The sequence below is a fragment of the Notolabrus celidotus genome, chromosome 20, assembly GCF_009762535.1.
Source record: "Notolabrus celidotus isolate fNotCel1 chromosome 20, fNotCel1.pri, whole genome shotgun sequence".
In the NCBI taxonomy this organism is placed as follows: Eukaryota; Metazoa; Chordata; class Actinopteri; order Labriformes; family Labridae; genus Notolabrus; species Notolabrus celidotus.
Window position 1 is genome coordinate 24,071,396 of NC_048291.1, and position 25,826 is coordinate 24,097,221.

General features: G+C 38.1%; 2 protein-coding genes, 1 long non-coding RNA gene and 2 other non-coding genes across 7 annotated transcripts; 3 read left to right on the plus strand and 2 right to left on the minus strand.

The window, feature by feature from the left end:
- Positions 1–3,403: 3,403 nt before the first annotated feature.
- Positions 3,404–6,984, plus strand: arl5c (ADP-ribosylation factor-like 5C). Its single transcript, XM_034672934.1, has 6 exons — positions 3,404–3,567; positions 4,303–4,363; positions 4,469–4,616; positions 5,062–5,145; positions 5,570–5,721; positions 5,830–6,984. Exons 1-6 carry the CDS (start codon positions 3,426–3,428, stop codon positions 5,876–5,878), a joined length of 636 nt encoding a protein of 211 aa, XP_034528825.1. The 5' UTR covers positions 3,404–3,425; the 3' UTR covers positions 5,879–6,984.
- Positions 6,985–7,889: 905 nt separating this feature from the next.
- On the minus strand, positions 7,890–7,961 carry trnac-gca. The gene has a single exon. It is a non-coding gene; the product is annotated as a tRNA-Cys (tRNA).
- Positions 7,962–10,917: 2,956 nt separating this feature from the next.
- LOC117831817 lies at positions 10,918–13,185 on the minus strand. The gene is made up of 2 exons (XR_004635083.1): positions 13,112–13,185; positions 10,918–12,047 (listed from the first exon to the last, which is right to left on the minus strand). It is a non-coding gene; the product is annotated as an uncharacterized LOC117831817 (long non-coding RNA).
- LOC117831816 (plexin domain-containing protein 1-like) lies at positions 10,920–23,832 on the plus strand. 3 transcript variants are annotated; one of them, XM_034710695.1, is made up of 14 exons: positions 10,920–11,039; positions 18,449–18,615; positions 18,855–18,998; positions 20,818–20,887; positions 21,018–21,140; positions 21,232–21,350; positions 21,439–21,538; positions 21,639–21,734; positions 22,467–22,548; positions 22,625–22,685; positions 22,758–22,878; positions 23,006–23,041; positions 23,119–23,276; positions 23,382–23,832. In XM_034710695.1, the coding sequence occupies exons 1-14, from the start codon at positions 10,961–10,963 to the stop codon at positions 23,493–23,495; spliced, it is 1,470 nt and encodes a 489-aa protein (XP_034566586.1). In that variant the 5' UTR covers positions 10,920–10,960; the 3' UTR covers positions 23,496–23,832. The 3 variants fall into 3 exon arrangements, with proteins under 3 accessions (XP_034566586.1, XP_034566588.1, XP_034566587.1); XM_034710697.1 differs by lacking the exon at positions 10,920–11,039 and adding an exon at positions 16,017–16,038; XM_034710696.1 differs by lacking the exon at positions 10,920–11,039 and adding an exon at positions 16,453–16,682.
- trnac-gca lies at positions 20,343–20,414 on the plus strand. The gene has a single exon. It is a non-coding gene; the product is annotated as a tRNA-Cys (tRNA).
- Positions 23,833–25,826: the final 1,994 nt, after the last annotated feature.

Here is a 25,826-nt window from a genome sequence, read left to right on the forward strand (position 1 = left end):
GGAGCCAGTGTAGGGATGATCAAATTTGGGTGATGTGGGAATTATTTTTTGTTCTAGTTAAAAGCCAGGATGCTGCATTTTGCACTGTCTGAAGTCAGTGGATTGATTTTTGGTTGAGACAGGAGTATAGTGAGTTATGACTGAATATGGAGGTCTGTGCAGATCATTATAAAATATTAAGGAAGAAGATATCTATGTTGAATTCAGTGGTTTGGAGACAGTTTTGACTATTGCAATAAAAATGATAAATAATAATTTAGGAGGGTCAACTAACTTATACTGGTTAATAAGATAAGATAAGATAAGATATACTTTATTTGTCCCCCATTGGGGGAAATTCTTTTGTTACAGCAGCTTACAACACGGGACAGGGGAATACAACAATGTACTAACATAGTTAAAATACATAATAACAATAATAATAGTCATAATAGTTATAATAATAACAAAGTTAAAATATAATAAAATAAAATAAAATAGAATATAATGAATTAAAAGAAAATAGAATAGAATAAAATAAAATAAAATAAATTAAATTAAAATAAAATAGAATAAAATAGAATAAAATACAAAAAAATAAGATAAAATAGAATAGAATAAAATAAAATAAAATGAAATAAAGTAAAAATGAAATAAAATATGGCAACGATGTATACATACTATGTACACTTATATCTGATAAATAGATAAGGTAAGTTATTGCACGATAAAAATTGCACCAGGTTATTTAAAAACAAACATACACAGAATAAAGAACAACAATACACGTACACGTTTTAACATAGAAATAATTGAGGGTATTTCCTGTTCAAGTTTTGACACTTGTTTACTGTAAAGAAGGGCCCTGAAAGAGAAGCCTTTATGTTTTAATTGTCTCCAGTCAGCTCATGTTCTTTACTTTTTAATGACTCTTCTTTGAACTGTGTGGGTAAGTACTTGAAAAATCCTGGGACATTCCGGGGATTCCTTCCTTGGCTCAGTTTTGCTTTCTGTCTGTCAGATAATCTCCCTCTGAGAGAGGAAAGAGGAAGGAGCGCAGTTTTGTTTCCGTTTCCCATTTATGGACTGGACGTGTGTGCATGTCATTAGTTGCGTCACCAGCTCTCCTCTGTTGTCGGTGTGACAGACGGAACGCCTTTGTGGTGTGTTGCTCTCAAGTGCTGCTGACTCAGCTCCGACGTCTGAGTTGCGAGGGCTCAGGTGTGATTTATGCACGTGTAGACTGAAACAGGTCGAAATAAATCAACCTTATAAGAAGTGTTACTTGATTTTATTTGGACTATTGTTAAAATAATACATTATAAACACACTTTGAGCTACTAAACCTGAAATCTGGAATGTTATGAATATATTAAAACAATGAGTAACATTTTTGTATTATCAGGCTGATTATAAAGGGTGCTTTCAGTCCTTTAAAATAAACAGAAAGCAGGACTTCACTTTTGATGCTGTCATCTTGTGAGTCTGCATATAATCGTGCAATAATTACTCATCCCTCACTTCTTACATGTGCAATATATTTTTGTTCTTACCCATCTTCTCGGTTCGGTCTGTGCACATTTTTAACTGCATCACTGGTTTTGTAAATATTCTAAATTTACTTATTTAGTTGTGTATATATGTTTGTAAGATCTGCCTATTTTACTTCTTCAATTTTAATTGCTAATAACTTTTTAATTATTGCTATTTTTAATTTTAATCTTTTATAGTATTGTATACTTGTATATTGTATGCTCCTAATGCTTGGAATAAACTCCAGAAGGACTTGAATCTGTCAGATCTTATCTCTCTGGACACCTTTAGGTCCATCTTAAATGAAAGACAGACCCCAGAACAGTGCCTGTGTTTTTAAATGCTGTTTTATAATCACAAATTGCACTTTACTTGAAAATAAGTTGCACTTTTAAATTATTGTTTGCTTCTACATACTGTCTGTATATATGTTCCATGTTGTTGAGTTGTGCTATTTATTTTGACATGTGCTGCTGACCCTTTTGGCCAGGTCGCCCTTGTAAATGAGGTCTTGATCTCAATGGGACATATCTGGTTAAATAAAGGTTAAATAAAAAATATGCAACAGTGCAAAGACATAAAAGTGCTCGATATTAAAAAAAGAACATAAAAGAAAAGAAAAGGTAGTTTTTGAAAGCAGTAATCAAATAAAGTTATCAGGTATAGACTACCTTACACAAAAAAAGAGATTATAGAAAGGGGGAAAAAATATAAATAATAACAATAATAATAGCTATTTATAGGCTCTTGTTTACTTTATACTGTTTTGCACTGTCTACTCTGCTGCAGTAACACTTTAAATGTCCCAGTTGTGGGACGAATAAAGGAATATCTTATCTAATTACTATTATTTAACTACTATTTCTTTAATGTAAAAACTACCTCTGCTACTCACCACTGCACTATTATCATATTATTTTAGCCTGTACATATTAGTCATGCCTACTTGTTGTTCTTTTGTATTTAAAGCTGATGTTATTGTTATTCTATTTTTATTTTTATTTCTTTGTCTTATTCTTATGCCTTGTACAAAGAGAGCACAGTTTGCCAAAGTTAAACTCCTTGTGTGTTCAAGCATACCTGGCCAATAAAGCTGATTCTGATTCTGATTCTTCTGATCTTATACCTGCCTATAAAGAAATAGCAAGCAAATGAGGATTTCCTTTTATAAAGCAAACGAGAGAATTTAATAAAAATACTTATCCCCACTTATTTCTGAAATCAATCAATCAATCAATCAATCAAGCTTTATTTCTATAGCACCTTTCATACAATGCAACCCAAAGTGCTTTACAGCAATTGAAAACAAGAAAGAAGCAGAAATGAAACAATGGCAAGACATATTAGGGGAAGATAATAATAATGATAATAATAAAAATAATAAGAATACAAAATAAAAATAAGAACAACATAAAATAAAATAGAGACTAATGCACACCAAAATAAAATATGTGTAATTAAAATAAGTTAAAGCATCAAAATTAAGAATAAAAATAGTTAAAATAAATAGATTTAAAAGGTAAGGATAAGAGTTGAAAAATAAAACTAAGGCTAAAAATATCAATAAAACTGAGTAGATAAATAAAATTAAATAAATGAATAAATAAATACATAAAAGTAGATTAAGATAACAGTTAAAATTACTAAAATAATAAAGCAACATTTAAATCAATATTAATATGATTTAAATGTCATCCACAGCATCTGCTTTTTTATCTCATCACAACAGGATTTAAATTCACCAAATGAACCAGTACGAGTCCTGATGGTCCACTGGTGTGCATAAAGCAGATATTTCCTTCAGTACTTGAACGCACCATCACTCTCCCCTTTGTCCGACGGAAAATACCAAAGACTTTCTTTAAAAGAGACTCCGCCCACTTTCGCTCTCCTAACCCAGAGAGTAATATCAGATGAAGCAACAGAACGAGTGTGACAGTCAGGTGTTCACAGACACTCAGGTTTGGATTTCTGTCGTCTATTCATCAGCTCAAACACACTTGTTGAACATGGGATTCCTCCTGACCAAGATGATGACTGTGTTCGGGGACAGAGGTAGGATTCTATCCTGTTTATAAACAGCACAGTTTGTGTTGTTTATCAGCTGCTGAACAAAACTCTGTTTAAAACTTGTGAGAGTTTCATATGAGAAAAACTAGGACTTGATATAAAGATAACTACATTTATGAATACTACAATACAAGGTCTTTAAGTATGTTAGGCTCTGTGACTTCTTGTGTTTTTATACATTTAGGTAACATTTTGTTCTGACTGGCAAACAGAAAGTCCCTCTTAAACCTTACTTTCATTTAAGAGGGCCTTTCCAAATTTAACTTAAGTACTATTTTATAATACTTTTAACTGTTTTAATGTACTTGAAGACATCTATTTCCTCAGTTTCACCTATTCTGTATTAATATTTTTCTTTTTTGCTGCATTTGTTCATTTTGTAACTCTAGTTTTGCCAAGTGCTCTTTAAACACAGATTACTATCATATATGTTTGTATAATATAGATCACAACAGTGTGCTTAGAGACCTCACTCAAACCTCATGTTGGTGTGTTGTTGTTATGTATGAACCCCTCTGTTGATACAGAATGTTTTTCTGTTCAGAGTAATCTCAGTCCTCTTCTCTCTATCTTATCTCGGTGTACGTTTGCTCTGCAAAGCAGTCAAACAAAATTATGCAACTCCAGATTAAATCATGTTTCTTTGTTAAAATCAGCACATCTGTTTTTTTACTCTTCAGGTCACATGAATAACTTGTTTTTTTTTTCACTTCCCTGCAGAGCACAAAGTCGTCATTGTGGGTTTGGACAACGCTGGAAAGACGACAATCCTATATCAGTTGTGAGTGACTTTCTGAGGCTGAAAATTATGTCTCATAACTAATGTTATCTCTTCCATGGATTCAATTTGAACTGTCTTTTTTTTTTTTTCTCCTTCCACAAACAGTCTGACAAAGGAAGCTGTCCACACATCACCCACCATTGGCAGCAATGTGGAGGAGATCATCGTCCGGAACACACACTTCTTAGTTTGGGATATCGGAGGGCAGGAGAGCCTCAGAGCCAGCTGGTACTCCTATTACTGCAACACAGAGGTACAGAACTGAAGACAGTGAAAACAACATTTACAGGCTTATAATGAAGTCAGAAACATGATCAATCTGCACAATCTACTTTTGATTGAACTTATTTTCTTGTTCATGGGTTTAAAAAGACTTGAGTAAATCATCAGAAGCATTAGTATTGAAATCGTGGTTGATACTGGTAGTTGGGGCTTTTGATATTCAAAAGTAAAACAGAAACAAAAAGCATTTTAAAACTTTAAAGGCCAGTCCACATTAACCCACATCAGCCTCTTTTCTTGTACCCTGCTCCCTGCATTGATTAAGTGTCCTATCACTGTTGCATAACCCTTTAAGTGTCTTACATAGCCGCAGACATCATCAGCCCCTTCCAATCATAACAACCGTCCCTGATACAAAGGTCATCAGATAGGTGTGAAATGTTTCTAATAGTGGCTTTTTGTTGTGTCTCTTTCAGATTGTTATTCTGGTGGTGGACAGCACAGACCGTGAACGCCTCACTCTCACCAAAGACGAGCTGCACCGAATGCTTTCACATGAGGTACAAAGTCTTAACTTTCCTCTTTTGTCCCAATTAACTTCTTACATAACGTACGATTACAGCAGTATTAGCTTTATGAGTTACACCAGGGTGTGAAACAGTACGTTCACTTGAATACACCCTTGCGTAGAAACCTTTTGTCAGGAAGTGAACCTGCCCAAGTCTGCTATTAATATTTTAATATGTGAGGTACACTCCCACATACCCAGTCACGCCGTAGAATAACCCATGACACAGCGTGATGAGGAAGTTTCAGTCCAGACCGTGTGAGTCAGCGTGTTGACATGTTGTGTCTTAATGTTCTGCTGACATTGCTGTTTTCTGATCTCAAAGTTGACGTTGGGACATTTCTTGTTCTTTCCACCGGAAATTTATCAGCTTGAATCTATAACTAATCTTCCCTTTTTTCTTTTCTTCAAAACAGGACCTAGAGAATGCAGCAGTTCTCATTTTGGCCAACAAACAGGATGTGAAGGGCTCAATGACAGCGGCAGAGATCTCCCAGTGCCTCACACTCGACTCCATCACAACACACTCATGGCATGTTCAAGCCTGCTGCGCCCTCACAGGAGAGGGGTGAGTCTTAACACACCCCACTCTCTCTCTTCATGAGTCAGATCTTAAAATGACTAGCACACAATGGGCGGTATTAACCCTTTTTTTTTTTCCTTCACTCTCTTTCAGTCTACCTGCCAGTCTGGACTGGATGAAGTCACGCGTTGTTGCAAACTAGACCACACAGCAGTGGATCAAACTTCCTCAAACTGAGCCAACCTTGAAGGCCCTTCAAAGGCCACAGTGTCGGGATTATTTACAGTGTTTTTGGGCAAACATGGGGGTCTGAGACACAGCCTGCCTCGCCACACCTACAGTTCTTCCCAACAAGCAATTTAAGGGACTGCAAGGAGCTTCCTACAGAAACATGGATGATCTTGGAGCTGATCAGCTGGATTAGATCTTCTTAGATGTATTTATGAAGATGTGCACTGTTTGAAAGTGTTTTGTGCGTATTTACATTTATTTGAGTCACCCGTGTGTCAAAGTGAACAATGTTAATGTTATATATCTCAGGTAGAGGTAACATAACATTCATTTGAACGTATAGAATGCATCTATACAAAGCCAGGTATCCTGGTTGTGATTGAGGATCACAGGTATCTCAGTTATGTGTTTCACATGAACAAAGCTTTTCCTCAGAAAGCAAATCTTATCCAGGTTTTAAAGCACTGGTCTTAGATCAGGATTCATGTGTAGAGCAGAAACCTGGACGCTGTTATGATCACATATGCAATAATACAAGCAATCAGTGTTTTTATTTTCCATTTAAAAACTCTGAATATGATCGAAATAAGGATCAGACTTAAAGCCAAGATTCTTGAGGGCAACATCTTCCTTTATATTACTTTATTGACTTGTCAAGTGGTAACATGACTTTAATTTACATATTATTATTATTTCTCTTGCTACAACCTTATCTCACAGGTTAAAATGACTTTTCAATCACAATGTAAGTTCTGTTGATCCCAAGCATTGAGCCTCTGTACAACTTCCACACAACTGGAGCACCAGTGGCCTGTCTTACCCTGAAACTCTGCAATGGTGTACAAGTCTACTCCAGATTTTTGTATTTTATGGCAAAGAACAACAGGAAACTTTTGTAACCTTAAGATGTTTAATAATTTATTTAGAACACACATTGCTGTTCTTGAACTATCCACTGTATATTACAGCAGTTTCCTGGATAGGGAAATGTGCTAGCTGCTAAGGACTATGAGTCATATTTAAAGTGAACATTGTAAATTGAATTTTTTTTTGAATAAATATTTTTGAAAATGCTAATTTTTTGTTCTTTTATCCTGCTGGTGTAAATGTACACTACCAGTCATAAGTTTGGAAACACCTTCCCCTTCAAGGGTTTGTATTTATTTATTATTCTCAACTTTGAAGATTAATACCAACGACATCAAAACTATGAAAGAACATATATGGAATTATTTAATGAACAAAAAAGTCTTAAACAAACCAGAATATGTTTTATATTTTAGATTCTGTAAAGTCGCCCCCTTTTTCCTTCATGACAGCTTTGCACACTCTTGGTATTCTCTCAGTCTTCTTCATGAAGTGGTCTCCTGGAATGGTTTCTAATTAACATGAGCCTTATTAAGAGTTCATTTGTAGAATGACTTGCCTTCTTAATGTGTTTGAGACCATCAGTTGTGTTGTTCAGAGGTAGGGTTAGTACACAATGGATAGCCCTGTTTGACTACTGTTGTAATCCAGATTATGGCAAAACCAGATTCATAGTTTTGATGTCTTCAGTGTTAATGTACAACGTTGAAAATAATTACAATATATAAAAAACATTGTATGAGAAGGTGTGTCCAAACTTTTGACTGGTAGTGTATGTATTTAAAAAACAAAGTGATATTTTGAAGGGTGGTTTTAAGATCAGCTATGATACAGATTTGGGTGCTTTAACAGAAGCTAGTTTGAAACTCGACAGCAGAACCCTGACAGCACTTTCATACCTGAGTAGGCTATGAATAGATCTGGTATGTATAGTAGCCTAGAACAACTCAGACTGAAGGAGCCTAAAGCCATAAAAGAGTCATCTCTTCTCAAGTAAGAGTAACTCTTTATCAGCATTTACAACGACTTCCAAACACATATCTCTTAAATGTATGTAAACGAAATGAGATGGAATTCATAAGAGAAAAAAAGGGGGGAAAAAATCAGATTAAAACAGGGGGCATCCGGATTTGAACCGGAGACCTCTTGATCTGCAGTCAAATGCTCTACCACTGAGCTATACCCCCTCGTGCCAGCGACGAGTCACAAAACACATATTTAATCCTGATGTAATTTGAATTAGGCATCTGCTGTGTTAATGTAAATCATTGTGTGTTTATTTTGGGTAGAATTTAATAGATTTAGTCGACAGCTGCGGTAGTCTATTTGTATTTTTAACGCACTGCTCTACTTCGTGTTGTCCACTAGGGGGCGAAATGTGCCCACATTTTCGACTTGTTGTGACTACCCAGCTGCTGCTGCAGAATAAAAACTACATAGTTACTCTGAACTGTTTTGACCAAACTTAAATGCAAGGTGTTTACTGGTTTGACACTATTTCCATCTCTCCACCCATCCATCTTAAACTTTTTTATGATGTGATAGCTCTTAAAGGCACAATGAGGAGTTTTTAACTGGCTGAGAAACAGACTGAACCTGATACTGATGCCTATTTATGACCCCCAAAAGCAAACAAGACCATCTACAACAACACTGATACCTTCTCTTTTGTCATTTTAATGTCTAAAACTGCTCTGAGGGGGTAGGTGTCAGAACAGATGATTGACATCTCGCTTTAGAAGCACCCTTTTTTGCCTGTTTTCATTGCAAATAATCACATTGTGCGATTCATCTAAATGTTCAAAGACAACAGGATGAGGTTATTGTCTGAAGACACTTATTTTGCATGTACAGGACAAGAGATAAGAGGTATCACTTTGTCCACAAGGGGGCGCCAGAATCGATACAAGCTAAAAGTTCCTCACAGCAGCTTTAAATTGAGATTCAGAAAGACTCCTGTGATACATCACATTCATGTGCAATCCTTGATTTCCAGTGCAATATCTCAACTACCACGTGCAATATTGTAATTTATTTTATAACATATTTTATTATTATATTCATCCACTAAAATTTGCACTCTAGCTTAGGCTAATTCATTTATGTATGTCTTAAAAGTAGTTCTATACCTTTCTTTGTACAGATAGTATTTTTATTATTATTTAGAATGTTTAGATTTGTTTTTAGGTTCCTACATTTATTGTCTTTACTGTCTTGTTGTGTCCTTACTGTCTTGTTGGTAAGTACCAGTGTTCCAATCACCACGTCCAATTCCTTGTGTGTGCGAGCTCACTTGGCAGTAAAGATTTCTTAATCTTGATTTGGCTCTCTGATGGATAAAAACAAGCTGTGTAGCCTACCTGTTGAAATAGTTGATGGTTTGGCTTTATGATGTAGGCCACTCCATAGTCCATAATCTTAACCAATCTGTACAGATGTTTTCTTCTTAATAACAGCTGTTCATGCAAAACAACAACCAAGGTAAAATGCTGGTTTCTATGGAAGCCCTAAAAGGACATCATTAAATACATTTTAATTCTGTTTTCTAAGAGATAAGAAGAAAAATAAGACCAGAAAATCAAGTAAAAAATGTATGTAATCATGATCTTCCAGGGCTTCTGGACTAAACATAAAAGGAGCACATTTATACATATGGAAACCAAGTAACTTAAACTGTTATCAGTTTCTTCTTTTTGTTTTTTTCACAAACATCATGTTTTGTTACCAGACATTTATCTTACAGGTTGAAGTTGAAAATCACAAAACAGGAGCTTAGTTCTCTGGATAAAATGAGACGGATGATCCCATTATCATGAGAAAAATAAGAAAACAACAGAATTAACTTATCTTGAGAAAACAGGGAAAATAAAATGTATTTAATCCTGTCCTTTCAGGGCTTCCGTAGTTTTCAACTTCAGGTTAAAAGCAGATATGATGCTTCGTTATCAGCAGTGGTATTGAAAGTAAATCAAAGTTTATTTGTTTAGCACATTGAGTAGATTAATAGTTAAAAAAGGAGTAGCCTACATAAAGTCAAGTGTCCAGATTTGAGGAACTTGGTCTGGAGTATTTCAATTTCCTGTATCTATTTCCTATGCTCCATATATTTCCATGGAGAATCGGGTCATAGTTTGCACCGTGCATGTGAAAAATTTGGAAAACCGGTCACATGCACAAGTTAGATTACTAACCATAGGTCTTTTTTATGCATGAATCACAATCTGGATGTAAAGACAGCACAGGGTATGAATGATGAAGTAAATCCATCCAAAGTGTTTTATGTTTGTTTGTAAAACCCACACCTGCTGCAGCACACACAGTACACTGCGTTCATGGTCCACATTGTGGGGCAGGGTACTGATCGTCTTTCCAGCTGTGAGTCCAATAAACCCTCAGCTGCCATTTTCTCTGCCAGGGATTCAGTGTTTACTCCCGTAACAGATAGAAAATGATAAAAGCTGTGGCTCTGAGAGGTGGTAAAGTCAGCCACAGGGCTTGTTAAACTTCCTTTTTTTTCCCAGTTTAACATGCTATAAAAAAACCAAGCCTTTTACACAACTTGTGGAAATTAAAACTGCAACAGAGACTTTTCTGTTCCATGTTTGAGGTTCTTGTTCAAATAGAGACGTAATGTTTTGAGAGGTGATAAATAGACGTGAAACAGAAAGTGTAATATCATACCTCACATTGATTTCTGCTCTGGCATTGTTACTATCATGAGATCCATATCTAATCTCACATGTCAGATTATTTACTGTCCTCAGTTGTTTTGGACGGAGGGAGGCGCCATACACACATCCACTGGCAGTCATATTTTATCACTCAGAGTGATGGACGGAGGTGAGCTATGAATTTAGGGGCTTTGTATCCCCACTTGAGAGGTTTGATCTTCCAAAACACAAAGATATAACTCATTGTCCTGACCTTTATGGTCTTCCCGCTGCAACGCCTAACTATCCGATCCTTGTGTCTTTGTAATCACCAAGGCAACGGATGAACAGCACAGAGGAGGAGAGAAGGGGTGTATTTAGAAACAGCGTGGAGAGAGTAAGATTCACATGGAAGGAGGAGAGTGACGGGTGGAGGTTGGATTCAAGAGGAAACTGCTTTTGCAAAGAGAAGGAAGAGAAGAAAGAAGAAGAGAAGGGTTACTTGTGTATTTATTTTTTATTTTCAGCAGCTCAACATGTGTTTGAGTTTGGTGATGCTACTGCTCTGGGTCTCCCAAACAGACCTAGTGAGAGTTTGGGATCAAGGGGAGACAGGTGAGTTTGGTTTCTTTTCCCTCCATCACTGCTTTAAGTTTCAACCTGTGCTCACAGCATCCTGTCTGCTCTTTGAAGTCTCACTGATGCATTCATGTGAGGTCTGTGCATTTGAGCTCTGCATGCAAACAGCTTTAATATTTTGATTTTACAGCCATTTGTCCTCAAATTCATTTGCTTATTGTGGCTTCATGCATCTGTTGCTATTTGAATCCACCATAAACCACAGAACTTCAGCAGAACTCTTTATGGGGCGACAAATGGGCATGCCATACGCACAAAAGAGACTGACCCAGTTTACAACAAAGTCCACAATTAAAATACCCTCTTCCACAAGCATGCGACTGAGTCTAAACAACCAGCCACAAACAGCCATGTCTCTGGTTTAAAATTAGACATAGACTTTGTTTTTCTTCTTGCCTCCATGCTAGACTCTGGCACAAAAGTTTAAGAGCTGTTGGATTTTTTTTTGTTTTTTTATATAATTCTTGACAAAGGGCAAGAGGGATTTGCAGGAGGTGTGTCCGGGACATTCTTTTTCATTTATTTCTTGCTCTGTGGAATTTGACGGGTCATTTTCTACAAACTCCCCAAATAATAAATTTCCCTTTACTGCTGTCAAAAATTTAAAAAATGCTGTCAGTCATTACTCCTACAAAAAGAGAGGAATTTTGCAGATGAATCAGCATCATGCATTTCTTGCAGCAAGTTCTCAGCCATCAAAATAAGAGGTCTAATTACCTGGCATACCCTCCTTTCATGTGCCTAATTTGCTCCTATCTGCCTTTTCACTCAACAGTATACCAGTCAGTTTTAAAATATGATTCTCATCCTTAGGGAATCATCGACAGCATCTGAACCACACTTAAAAACACACAGCCTCCTGCTGAAATGAATAGTATACTCCGTGATGACCTCAGTGTTTGGCCTCCTGTCTTTGGTCCTGCTGAGAAGTTTGCTTAACAAATAGCCTGAAGCAGATCCAGACATGTTGGAGCTGAGTGGAGACTGGAAGAATGAGAAACAGAATGAGAAGGATTGTTAGATGGGATCATAGATAGGATGTTATTGTCTGCCGATCCCAGGTTGACTCTTGTTTTTATAAAACTCATGCTTGTGTTTAAGGAAAAACAGAATGGCATGAACGAAAACATTCATCTGCCAACAGAGAAGCAACTGGCTCTACGACTCATGATGTAAGCTGGAACAGTGTTTGCATCCTTCATCCATTTCTCTTATCTGACAAAATAAATAGCTTAAAATAACATTTTTAATTTTCCATGAAAAGATTTGATTTCACCAATCAAGAGGAAAAGAGAGGCGATCAGAGTTGACCAAATTTGGAGTATCTTCTGTCTCTTCGGCTTTATTTTGAAAAGCAACAGGTTGCCCTCTTATGGGGATGTTGAAAATTAAATTAGTCACTTTTTGGATTCCAGTGTTGTTTATAAAAAGGAGTCTCCTCTCAAAGCATTAATAGTAATTGTTTCTTGAATGTGTCAGCTGCTTGTTTTCTGGCCAAAGTACATACAAAGAAATTTGCCAAATTCAGCTTCTTGAGCCTTTTGTAATGGAGAAGAGGAGAGTCCAATTAATATACACTGCTGGAACCACTGTTGTCTGGATGAAACTTACTTTGTAAAAATGGGGCTACAGAATTGCACATCTGCAATTCAGCCTTGAAATGAACTATACATGCTGTTGGTGGGTGTTGTTGTGTGCGCCAGCTCCTTCAGCCTCTGCTCAGGAAGGGTGTGTTCTCTCAGACCGCTCTGAGCTGACCACTCACAGAAAAAGGATGCTAAACGGTGTGGTTTGGTAGCTCCTAAAAGAGTGGGCAGAGGTCAGTTCTCCGACCAAAACAGCTGCCCTTTCATTGCCTCTATGTTTGAAATAAAAAATGTCCCCTCTTTTGTCATACTAAGTCTTTTAATTGTCATCTGCTGCATCCTCCCATGGCCTGAATTTAAAAGCATTCGGCCTGAAACAGAATCATGTCCCCGTTGCAGAAACTTCTGTGTGTTTTTGACCAAAGGCTGCTAAATTAACACTTTAATCACTTTCTGACTCACCGTCATCATTTCAGCTGGTTTGGTTCTCAGGCATTATCTTCCAGCTGAGGCACCACCCTGTTCTCTTTCCTTCAAACAAACACAACACAAAAGCAAATCAATGTCTGCCTTGATATTAATTCAACTTGAGAGTATTCTCTAAAGTCTTGGCCAATGGTCATAACGAGCCATTGTTTAAGATAGTTTGGGAAAATATGCTTTGGTTCTCAAATATCACAGACAGGATTACAGTGGTAGATTTAATATATGCCCTGTGTCTAATTAGAGTTGCTAACGGTGAGTTTTGAAGCTGCTGTTGTTCTGTTTTGATTATGCAATATCAATATTTGTGAGAACTGCTATAGATGTGAAAAGGAGTTGAGGTCAGAGTATTTGTAATCTGATTAATAATTAATAAATGGATTAGTTGAAATTTAGTTTTGTTGGTTTTGCTTTACAGAAAAGACAATGTGACTCATTGTTTTGGTTAGTACAACTGGCTGTGACACAGATGATGTGAGCAGATTTTAAATATACGTAACTTCATGTCAAGTATCCTCACCCCTCCCATTGTTTTAGAAATCTGCAGACCTTACTGTGCTCCACACCACTTCCCCTCTTACCTCATAGATGCCATAACTGGGCGGGTCTAGCGCTCATGGAGGTTTAATTTATGAGCTGCCACGCATGCTTTGACGCACTGCTTAATTGAATCAAAGGGCGGAGAGACACGCTCATGAACAAACAACATGCTCCCTATGAGGTCAGAACATTTGGGTTGTCACTTCAGTAACTTGTTAAATGACGCACTGTAGTTCAGACGGCGGGATGGAAGATATCAGTGTTACAATGCAGAGTGATGGTTAAAGTAGGCCCTGCCAGGTAATGTCCCACACACTCTGGACTCTGGGGGTTTGGCACAAGAGGTGCCCTCCCACACTCAGGACAGGATGTAGGCATCAAACCAATGTCAACTAACATTTCACTGAAGAGAGGCTGCACTGGGTGGTAGTACACTTAAGAACTTGTTAAAAAGCAAAATATGCCATTTGAAGCATATGCTGCCATTACTGTGTTTTAATAATGAACATCTGCAGAACTGTAAAGGAGGATTAAGTTTCTGGTCTGTCAATTTTCTCGTTAACATTAGCTAATAAAGAAAGAGTGGGAGTTTTGTCTGCAGGCAACACATTCTGTTGAAACATCTAAAAATAAACTCTCTATTATAACATGTTTAAATTCAGAACAACACATTTTAATGTGGGTTTGGCAGAAGGTGGAGTTCATAGTGCAGTAAATGTCATACCACATTTTTCACATCTTAGTGAGCTGCTCCATGCTCAAGCGCCGGCTGCATCGCAAACATTTTATTAAAAGAGCACCCTGATTTAATAAGCTTAATCCCATGTGTTAACGCTAAAGTGCCTTATTTTGCTACGCATTTTAAAATAAGTCAAGCATGACAATCTGTGCTGGCAGAAATCTGCATCTCAGCAATTTCACAAGAATACTGTTACAAAATCAAAGTAACTTGGCAGGTTTGGGTTTCAAGATTATGATCTAAACTCCAGTATTAATGCACTCTAGGGGAGTTTGGGTGTCATTTCAATTAATTTAAATCAGGTGTGGAAGACAAGACATGGGAAACAGATTGTTTTAGCTAATTGGAAGAACATGGCACACGTGTCCCCTCATAAATATGTTTAATCTCCATATTTGTATTATCATTTATGCAGACTCTTAAAGCTGCTGTGAGGAACTTTTAATTTATATCAATTTTGGCACCCCAATGTGGAAAAAGTGATACCTCTTATCTCTTGTTCTGTACATGCAAAAGTAGTGTTTTCAACAAAAACCTCACCCTGCTGTCTTTTAACAGCCAGATTTATCACTCAATGTGATTATTTGCAATGAAAACAGCTGAAAAAGGATGTTTCTAAAGCCAAATGTCAATCATGTGGTCTGACACCTACCCCCTCTGAGTGGTTTAAGGCATTAAAAATGACAACAGAGAAGGTATCAGTGTTGTTGTTGTTTATGGTTTTGTTTGCTTTTGAAGGTCATAAAGAGGCATCAGTGTTGGTTTCTCAGCTGGTGAAAAACTCCTCATAGTGCCTTTAAATTAAGGAACTGTGACGAGTGGTCTTACCTTTAAAATATCGAAAAAACAATCTTGTTCTACGGATGGGAATTTATGCAAACCATTGCTGAAGCTTGTTACCGGTTAAATCTAGCTCAATACAAGCTGAAATATCTTACTAAGTAAGATTTGTATTCTTAAAATAATATTTATTTTCTGATGCAAAACCTGCTTGACAAGAAAAAATGTCTTTTTAGACCAATAAAACAAGAGTAATTTCCCAGAACAAGTTGTTTTTTCTTTCTTGAAAGCCCAATTTGCTTACATTTTGACATTTTGGGCTAGTTGTGGTCTTTCAGGGGCTAGACTTTCATGCTAGTTTTAAGAATTCTAGCCAAGCAAAATTGACTGACCCCATTGGCAGATTTCTTTTGCTTGATATAAGAAAAGTTGACTTAATTTAAGAGTATTTGACTTATTTCTAGTAGGGCTGTTTTTGCATTGGTGGTGCTTTTTGAGGCTCACTTTTAGGCCTGTCGAATTAGAAATAGTAACAGAAGAGCTAACCTGTGTCTATGGTTGTTAACTGTTTGTGCAACAGAAACTTCAATAAATACGCAACTATTCAGCCCTAGAAAGTCTGAAATGGCAAACTTTAAACAGCTAAAGTGTCCCCACATAAATATATTTAATCTCCATATTTGTATTGTCATTTATGCAGATTCTTAAATTAAAAGAACTGTAAAGAGTGGTCTACTCTTAAAATAAGGAAAACAATCTTGCTCTACGGATGGGAATTTATGCAAACCATTGTTGAAGCTTGTTACCGGTTAAATCTATCTCAATACCAGCTGGAATATCTTATTAAGTAAGATTTGTTTTCTTAAAATAAGATTTATTTTCTAATTCAAAAGCTGCTTGAAAAGATAAATTGTCTTTTTAGACCAAAAAAAGAGTAATTTTCCAGAAACAGGTTGTTTTTTCTTTCTTGAAAGCCCACTTTGCTTACATTTGGGTATTTTAGGCTAGTTGTGGTCTTTCAGTGGCTAGACTTTCATGCTAGTTTTAAGAATTCTAGCCAAGCAAAATTGGCCTACCCCATAGGCAGATTTTTTTTGCTAGATATAAAACAAGTTGACTTAATTTAGGAATATTTGGCTTATTTCTAGCAGGGCCGTTTTTGCAGTGAAGGTGCTTTTTGAGGCTCACTTTTAGGCCTCTGCCGAATTAGAAATAGTTCACAGAAGAGCTAACCCGTGTCTATGGTTGTTAACAGTTTGTGCAACAGAAAATAAATATGCTTCTATTCAGCCATAGAAAGTCTGAAATGACAGACGTTGAGCAGCTAAAGTGTCCCCACACCTCCCCTCTCCAGTTCCAGTGTTGTGCTTCGAACAGTTGGGCGGGTCGAAGCTGCTACCTAGCTAGCAGTTCGCCGTAAAGCTAATGACGTTAGCATGATTTCAGGTGCAGACGAACATAGTAAAGTGATACAATCCACAATCAAACAAAGTGAGTATGAGTGTTTGAGCTTGGGCTTTCAATCCAGACCACTTGCAGACCTGGTTGCGTCACCCTGCTCAGGTTTACTCTGTTCAGCTAATGCTAACAATCCCGACATGGAGACACCGGGAGCAGCAGAGGCGAACTCTTCGCGGCAGCCGAACTGACCGCGGCAAGACGAACCGCGGTGTCTCTGGACGGGTAACTGAACACGACGGAGTGATTCTCTGGGCTTTTTTTAATTCAACGTTCCCGGTGCCAACACCCGCTGTCGTTTACTGAAAGCCAGAGAGAGAAAACAGCAAACGTTAAGGACAGGAGGTTGCCCATACTTAGGGTTAGAAGAAACACTCCGTGAAAGCGAACTGAGTTCTGGGGTATATATAGACATGCATTGCGTGACGTCACTGTCTGGTACCGTAAAGGATGTACAAGAGGCGCAATCAATCCTCAATTACCGTAATATTCAGCTGGATAGATAGATAGATAGATAGATAGATAGATAGATAGATAGATAGATAGATAGATAGATAGATAGATAGATAGATAGATAGATAGATAGATAGATAGATAGATAGATAGATGGATAGATGGATGGATGGATGGATGGATGGATGGATGGATGGATGGATGGATTTCTCTGTTAGTTTAACACTGAATCTTATTATTCTGTAATTGTTTGTAATTTTGTGTTTTATTTCTTTTTAAGCTTTAGCAATGTCAACATATGTTTTCCATGCCAATAAAACCCTTTGAATTGAATAGAAAGAGAGAGAGAGAGAGAGAGAGAGAGAGAGAGAGAGAGAGAGAGAGAGAGAGAGAGAGAGAGAGAGAGAGAGAGAGAGAGAATAGATAACAAATATATAACAAATATATACACTATATACACTTCTACCACTTCTATCTTATGATTGAATAGTGAGGTAAGAATGAAATTGCACCAGGTTTTTTATGAGCACACAGTATGAAAAACACACACAGGGTGTGATTCAAATATGGGATGTTTACAGTCAGTTTGTGGGTGTGAATCATAAATAATGACCCAGAAAGACAGAACATTGTGCAAGGTCACAAAGTAGCAGGCTAGCAGCCATGTAGTGTTATGAAGTCTTGTGAAGTGTGATTTTATGAGTTGCACATGCATAAGCAGCTTGCTTGAGCACAAAATTAAATATTTTTGACATCTGTAAACTCTGAGAACTATTTCAAAATGCTATTTTCCTTTGTAGGTTCCAACTAGGATTGAGGTTGTTCATAAGCCCATATCAAAGTCCTGTTTGTTGATATGCCTTTACCATAGGAAGTTAACGGTGTGGTGCTAGAATAAACTTCCAACATAAACTGTGGCTTGTAGCGTGTGGCTTGACAGAGAGCGAGATGTAAATTTAAACACCCAAAACGTGAAAACAAAGTCTACCTACCTCAGTTTGCTTACTATATATGGTTAACAGTGTTTATTAGTTATGGCAGTCCCTTCCTAGCATCTCTACAGCATGTTTGATTTGTTTTTGCTTTCATACAACATCGGCTGCATGTCACAAGGCCAACGCTGACTATTCAAAAGCAAACAGCTATTTCTCATGTAGCAGAGTGTCCGAGCTCTGAGCCTGTAAACTCTGAACAATGCTCCTCTGAAATCTGATGTGACAGTGTGGTACCGCTGCCAGGGACATAATAAAGCTTTGGTGTAATGCATCAGTTGACTTAAAGGAGGATGTAAATATTCATTTCATTACCTCACGGCATGCTAACCTGATATTTAATATTTTTGACAGACATGGGGTACAGTGTGACCTTACAGCAGAGGGTAGAGTCGACTGGCCGGGACAGTCATCCCCACAGAGCTCAGAGGTCATCTTCAGGCCAGGCTCGAGTCAGCCGGGCTGTGCTGGGTGGAGGACTCAACATCGACACCCTGCCAAACAACATGACACGCGTAGTGGTGAGTGCTGCGCCACACTGTTTGTCATTACAGTCATGGCGTGTGTAATTTATTATGTTCCTGTCTTTGTTTTAGATGAAGTTAAACACTGCCCTCTTTTGGAGGAACTCCCTCTCTTTCACTCACTCGAAGAAGTAAATGACTTCATAGGATTCAACCACGAGCAGAGTGACAGTAGTGGTATGACATACTCTCACACCATCACAACCTCTAATTTTTTATGTTTTTCTGTCTGTTAGGAGGATTCTGGGAAGTATTATACATGGCGCAGCTATGGCCCTGAGGACCAGCGCGCACAGGAACTATGGGTAGACATGAGTGACACTCGACACGGCCAAGTTAGAGTCCATGGCATTCTGTCAAATTCATACAAGCAGGCTGTGGTAAGTCTCACACACCAAAAACAGGTTTCCTCTTATTGTAAATCAATGCCTCATGTGACATGGCATCAGACTCCCATTAAAGTGTAGGTTAGGTTTACTTGTAGTATTGTTTAGACTCAAGTTTTCTCAAATATGTTGTTTTGAATAGTTTTTTACAAATAAAAGTTGTCCATTTTTTAAGAAATTGGAACAGAGAAAAAAGAAACAAAAAGCACAAATACATTTTTGCTCCAAAATATACAACTGATAATAATTGTCTGTTCCTAGATTTGATGGTAAAGGTAAAAACACAGAGGCAGTATACAAAGAGTGGTGTGAGATGTGTGAGAATGTAAAGGTAAAATTGAGGCAGAAGGGCCCTGCACACAAGGTACTATAAGCAATTCATTTAATGAATCTTTCACAGAGCTCCATCAAAAAAGGATGTTCTGATTGCACCGTGCTTCCTTTCTGTGTGAATTGACAGCAGGTGTCTTCTATATGTTCTTGGTAAAGGATAAAACGCAGAACTGCTTTATTTTAATTTAACAGCTACTCATCCTCTTTTTTCAAAGTGGAGTAACATGGGTTTACATACAGATTAATCAGTTATGCTATTTCCTTTAGAGGACACACATCATTTTCTGTCTTATGGTCATAATCAGAGCCATCCATAAAAAACTGGTCACTGAAAGAGGATTAGACTGCAGATCAGAAAGCCTGCAGTTCAAGTCTGGGTGCTGTATCGTGGTGGCGGCGTATTCAGTTGGAATTGTATTTTTTTGTTAGTATTCCAGTAACAGTGGATCTCAGTCTGAACTATTAGGCAACTCAGCAAGGGGATTAAAAAAAGCTGGGACTTGTTGATTTATGCCAAGACCAACGTCTGCCAGATGCTGTCAGCACCTGGCAAGTCTCGACCTCTACTGTTCAACACCTGGCACCTGTACAATTCACACAGCTCACTTTAACAAGATTTAGTGGAACAAGTAGTCCTGTACTCTGAGAACCCCGGGTTTATCAAGTGGAAACACAGATGATGAGGCAGCAGCTGAAGCAACAGTTCTACATTAAAGTATGAGAGGATGAAACTGAGATGGGAATGCCACATTGATCTTGATTCTGATCATATGAATTTGGAATATGTATCATGGTGTGGAGGTTCACTGGTTAACTTCTTTGAGAAGTCCCTGTAACCTCAATGACTCGCTCCTTCACAGTAGTGTTGTATCAGTGCTGTCACTGAATGGTTGCAGGACGGTTTCATCAGACTGCATGCTGAGAGGTAAACACTCTCACAGGGAAGCTGAGGTGGAGCCTGCTGTGTAAACAATTAACTCTCTCTGGAGCTAAGTACTATTGTCAGGGGGTATAGCTCAGTGGTAGAGCATTTGACTGCAGATCAAGAGGTCCCCGGTTCAAATCCGGGTGCCCCCTTGTTTATTACACCCTGGAATGGTTCCCTAATATTTGCCAAATAAAAATGGGACGTGGCTCTTACAGCTGGGGATGTAAATATGTAGCTTGGTCGATAGTGTTGTCTCTGTGATAGAGGTGTTCAGAAAAGACAGAACAGTGAAAACTCTGAGCATATGAGGAGCTGTTGAAGCAAGGATGGTGATTCAAAATGCATTAATGAGAGCCATGAAAAAAAACCTCTTCTTATCAAAGCATTTTGCAGCTTCTTTGTTTTATTTCAGTGAATAAAGAGAATTGAATACTTATTGACTGTTACCTCAGAACAAGAAGCAGCAGTCAGATAATTACAGAATAAGTTCCCTAAGCATGACCTTTATCAAAATATCTCCATCTCTCCTGTTTTAATCTTCTCTCTTTGCAGAGGGTTGCCCTATCGTTTGCCTTCCCTTTTTATGGACATTACCTGAGGCAGATTACCATAGCAACAGGAGGTACTTTTCCTTTCTATAACAGATGTTCAAGTGACCTTAACTCCATGTTTTCAGGGTAGAGGAGTGTTTTTGCAAGGTAACAAGCCACACTTACATCTTACATGTTTTCCCATCTGGTCATTATTTTTAGGGTTCATCTTCACAGGGGACATTACTCACCGTATGCTGACCGCAACGCAGTACATCGCGCCGCTAATGGGTAACTTTGACCCCAGCTACTCCAAAGACTCCACCGTGCAATACCTGGATAATGGTAAAATGCACAACGATGTCACAGCCAATGCTCACTTCTCAGAATTATTACCCAGCTTGTGTGACTCATGTTTGTTATCCTCTATGTGCAGGTGAGGTGTTTGTGGTCCAGTGGGAGCGGGTCAGACTCCCAGGAAAGGAGTCAGCAGGGGCCTTTACATTTCAGGCTGCGCTTCACAAATCAGGAACCATCACGTTCAGCTACAGAGATGTGAGAAACGCTCCTTCTCTGGGGTCTCATATTCACTTTCTAAACCTCTTCTCTATCTAAACCTGTTCCTCTTTTGTCTGTTTATTAGATCCCTCTGCCGTTAGATGTAATCAGTTCAGCTGACCATCCTGTAAAGGCCGGTTTGTCTGATGCCTTCATGGTCACGGACCCTGCTCCAGAATCACCAGGTCAGAAATAATGCATCTGCCTGTCTATGTCTGTACAGAGAATATGATAGAGAGTCTTGTAAATACACATATATTTAATCCTGTGATTCCTCTATCATAGATGATAAGAAGCAAACCATTTATGAGTACCATCGGGTTGAGCTGGACACGACAAAGATCACTAACTACTCTGCTGTTGAGTTTACTGCACTGCCCAGTAAGTGATCCTTACCCATCAGGATTAGCTCTTAAATATTTAAACAATTAATGCACTATTCCTCTCAGATTAAATATTATTCATTTCCATGTGTATTTTAAATAAACATATTTTTCATTCAAATATTGTAATACTATTAGATTTGGTGGGGGTCGGGATTCCCTGGGGGGTCACGAGACACAAATGGGAGGTCGTGAGGTGTCTTCCAAAATGTTTCTTTTTTTTTAGTTATCTAAAAATAGTACATTTTACCCATTATTGTAGAAAATATCCACAATAACAGTAGCTAACCTTGAAATAAAACCTTGAAAATAGAAAATGTAATGAGTTTTCGGCCTTTCTTTTTGCCAGATGACTCCTAAGTTTAGTGCTAGTGAACAGTTAATCATCAAAAGCATCACTAGCAGTAGGTTAACTCACAACAGCACAGGAAACACAGCCACATGCTCTAATAGGTAGGCTAATTTTCGGCAGACCAGCTGAATAAAGCCACATTAGATAACTTTGAGGGACAGTGGGGGTCGCAAGTCTTTGGCACCTATATTTTGGGGGTCGCGAGCTGAAAGGTTTGGGAACCCCTTTATATGAAAAGATAAGTAGGGATACATATTTACACGTGTCCTAATGCAAATTCTCATTCCTAAACATCCATGCAAATTCTTTCTTTCTTTCTTTCTTTCTTTCTTTCTTTCTTTCTTTCTTTCTTTCTTTCTTTCTTTCTTTCTTTCTTAGCCTGCCTGCAACACGACAGCTGTGAACTCTGTCTCTCATCAAACCAGACCTCTGGCTGCAGCTGGTGTAATGTACTTCAGAGGTGAGTGTGATGTCAGCTGAGCCCTGATGTTAAATATAGTTTTTACCTTTATAAATAAACACCCTGTGTGCTTTAGGTGTTCAGATGGCATGGACAGACACAGACAAGAATGGTTGGACTATGACTGCTCAGAAGAGGTATTGACGATCATCAAGATTGATTATTCTGTTAGTTTAGATGTATCAATATATTATGTTGTGTGTGGGCAGAGTAAAGATGGAACCTGTGAGGATTACTCCAGGGCTGACAACTCCACTGGTTCCTCTATCATACCAGAGGTCGAGGATGAGACCCCTTTGACTCCTATTCAAAAAGGCTGTAAAAGTGATGGTGAGATGAGATGCTCTTTGTTTTGGTATAGTGTAATTTAATCACCTTAGAGGACATACATTACTATTAAAGTACCTAAAGCCAACTAATTCCAAAAATAACTGTATGTTTGTTTTTTATTTTGTAGATGAGACCAAACATCATATATATAACACTGGAAATGGTGAGTTAACACTTATTTGAAACAAATAGTGTTGATATTTTAAAGGATATAACTACTGAGCATTATCTTTGTTACAGATGTGAGGACAGATTCTTCATCCAGGGGTGACATGTTGGCAAACACCGGAGTGGTAGCCGGCATAGCAGCTGCACTGGTGTTACTTTTGGCTCTGATACTGGTCGCTCTTTACATCAACTATCATCCCACAGCTGCATCACCACTCTACCTCATCCAGGTGAGCACTGGCTTTGTCTACACCTGCCCTGAGAAGAGCAAGGTGTTATTTTATTATTCCACATGGCCATATCTAATGTAATCTGTCTGTGCTTGTTTTTTTCAGCGGCGAAAGAACTACTGGCCCTCCTTGAAGTTTAAGAAGCAACAGCCTGGTTACACAGAAGTAGAGGGAGAAGGTCACGAAAAAGCCTGTATTGTTGAAGCTGGGCCATGTTGAAGTTACTGGTAGAAAATCTGAAAAACAAGATGTTGGAATTAAACTAATTGATTCATTTTTAACAATTTCATGCCCAGAAAAATTTACATTGTGTATCTGGAATTTTCAGGCCACTCAAGACTCCATTGAATAAAAACATAAAAAATTGTTAAGTGGATAAGGAATTGTGTTTGATATGAAATGGCATCAGTAAAAAAGTATATTTTTAGTGGAATAAATTGTAATGCATTCAAAATGTGACCAAATCTGACTGCAATAAAGTGTGCAATGCATGCCGCACTTCTGAAAACCCTGAACTATGCTTATTTTAGCAAAGTAATAAAGATATTACTGTACTAAAGTGCTTTGTTTTGCTGCTTATGATCATGGTGTCACTTCTACAAATTTCACATTGTCTTCAACTCTTTCAACAGCTTCTGGCATATTTGATGATTCAATCGAACATAACTAATGGTGACCCAAAATTTCACTGATGGTGCAGCACTCAGAGAAAATCTCGAGAGATAGGAGGTGCAGTAAGGGGAGTCGTAGTGGGGCTAAAAGTGGGACTGACTACCTAAGGCCCAAGTGGGAAGGGGGGGCCCCTAATGGGCCTGAAAGTTTTCTACTAGGCTTTTCTTTTCTTTTGTTACAACTGCAATAAGATAACTAAAGTTGTCTGAATAAATAAACAAACATTCAGAGTCCCTTTCGGGAAACAAGGGGAGTCTCTGTTTACGTTTCGACCGCAGCTGTCTCTCAGCAGCAGGCAGCTCCTGGGGTGCTGAGTGGACAGCGGCTGTGGAACAGACTGTGAGCCTTGATCAATCAATGTGGATGCGTGATTAATACGTTAAAAACGCATATACAATGGGCTTTTAGTGTGATTTAAACAGCTGTCTATGCATAAAAACGCTTTTCATTGTCATATTTTCATAGCATTAAGTGTGGCTGAATCTGATTGAAAGTAAGCTGTAGGTTTTTGGAGTTTTATTTTACTTCATGAGTTTAGATTATACCAACTAATGCTCCCTTGTTGTTATTCAACAAGTCACTTGGCTTCAAATAATCTTGTTTAAAGAGGTGGACAGTCTGAAGGTCAATATTGTGCGAAATTTGGAGAAATTGTAAAAAAAAAAGTTATATTACAAAATAATATTAATATGTAGCATAGATTTGAGACAGTTAACCAGGATAGTTTTAAGCATATATTTTTGTTTAATGCAAATAAACCAGTATTATAGCAGCAATGTTATATTTTTTGTAGGGTTGGCTGTGGTGATGGGGCCTACTGAGATAGCTTTTCAGGGGGGCCCAGAATTCCTGGCAACGCCCCTGGGTGCAGTACTACTGTTTGGTCAGCAGATGTCCTCCTCACCAAACATATCATACAGAAGTCAAGTAGGGCATGCAGTGAACGTGGCAGATGTGTAAAAATGTGATCCCAGAATTGGTAAACCCCCTTCCAAACTTGCAACAATAAAGATGATTGCATGAGTTTGCAATGCAAGAACAGATGGGACCAAAATGGGTGTGCAGCACATGTTCATGGATCCACTGGAGTTCAACCGCAGTTGCTCAATTATGAGGTAGTGTAAGATCAATTTTTCAGACAGGACACAAGTAATGGGAGCTGAATGTCAAAATCAGAGGCGTCGCCAGGAATTCTGGGCCCCCTGAAAAGATATCTCAGTGGGCCCCATCACCACAGCCAACCCTACAAAATATAACATTGCTGCTATAATACTGGTTTATTTGCATTAAACAAAAATATATGCTTAAAACTATCCTGGTTAACTGACTCAAATCTAAGCTATATATCAATATTATTATTATTATTTTAAACTTCTCCAAATGTAACTGCCAAATATTTACCTTTCAAACTGTCTTTAAACACCTCTTTAAACAAGATTGTTTGAAGCCATGCACTGAAACCTGCAGCGAAGACACCAAACACACAGGTTTACCAGTCACCTGCACCACGGTGTTTCCCAGGTTTACTCTGGCTGTAGATAGTGACTTTTTTTTTTCACTCTTTTTAAAGAACACATTATGTATTGATTGCCATCGGGACATAAAGATAATTTTAACCAGTATAACAAAAAGTGTATCTAAATCTGACTACCAACCCCAGCTTTAATGCCTCCTCTGTCATTTTTTCATTTTGGGAAGTCATCCGTGGGCCGGATGCCCCTGTAAAACTGAACCTGGACCCCCCTGTGCCCCCCCCCCCTCCACACCAAAATAATATCATACAATAAAAAAAGCTTCGGTATGGCGCCGATGTTACAGGCGAAACACATGCGTGTGGCACTTGGTTCCAGTCCCTTAGAGTGCTAAGGGACTCATGTT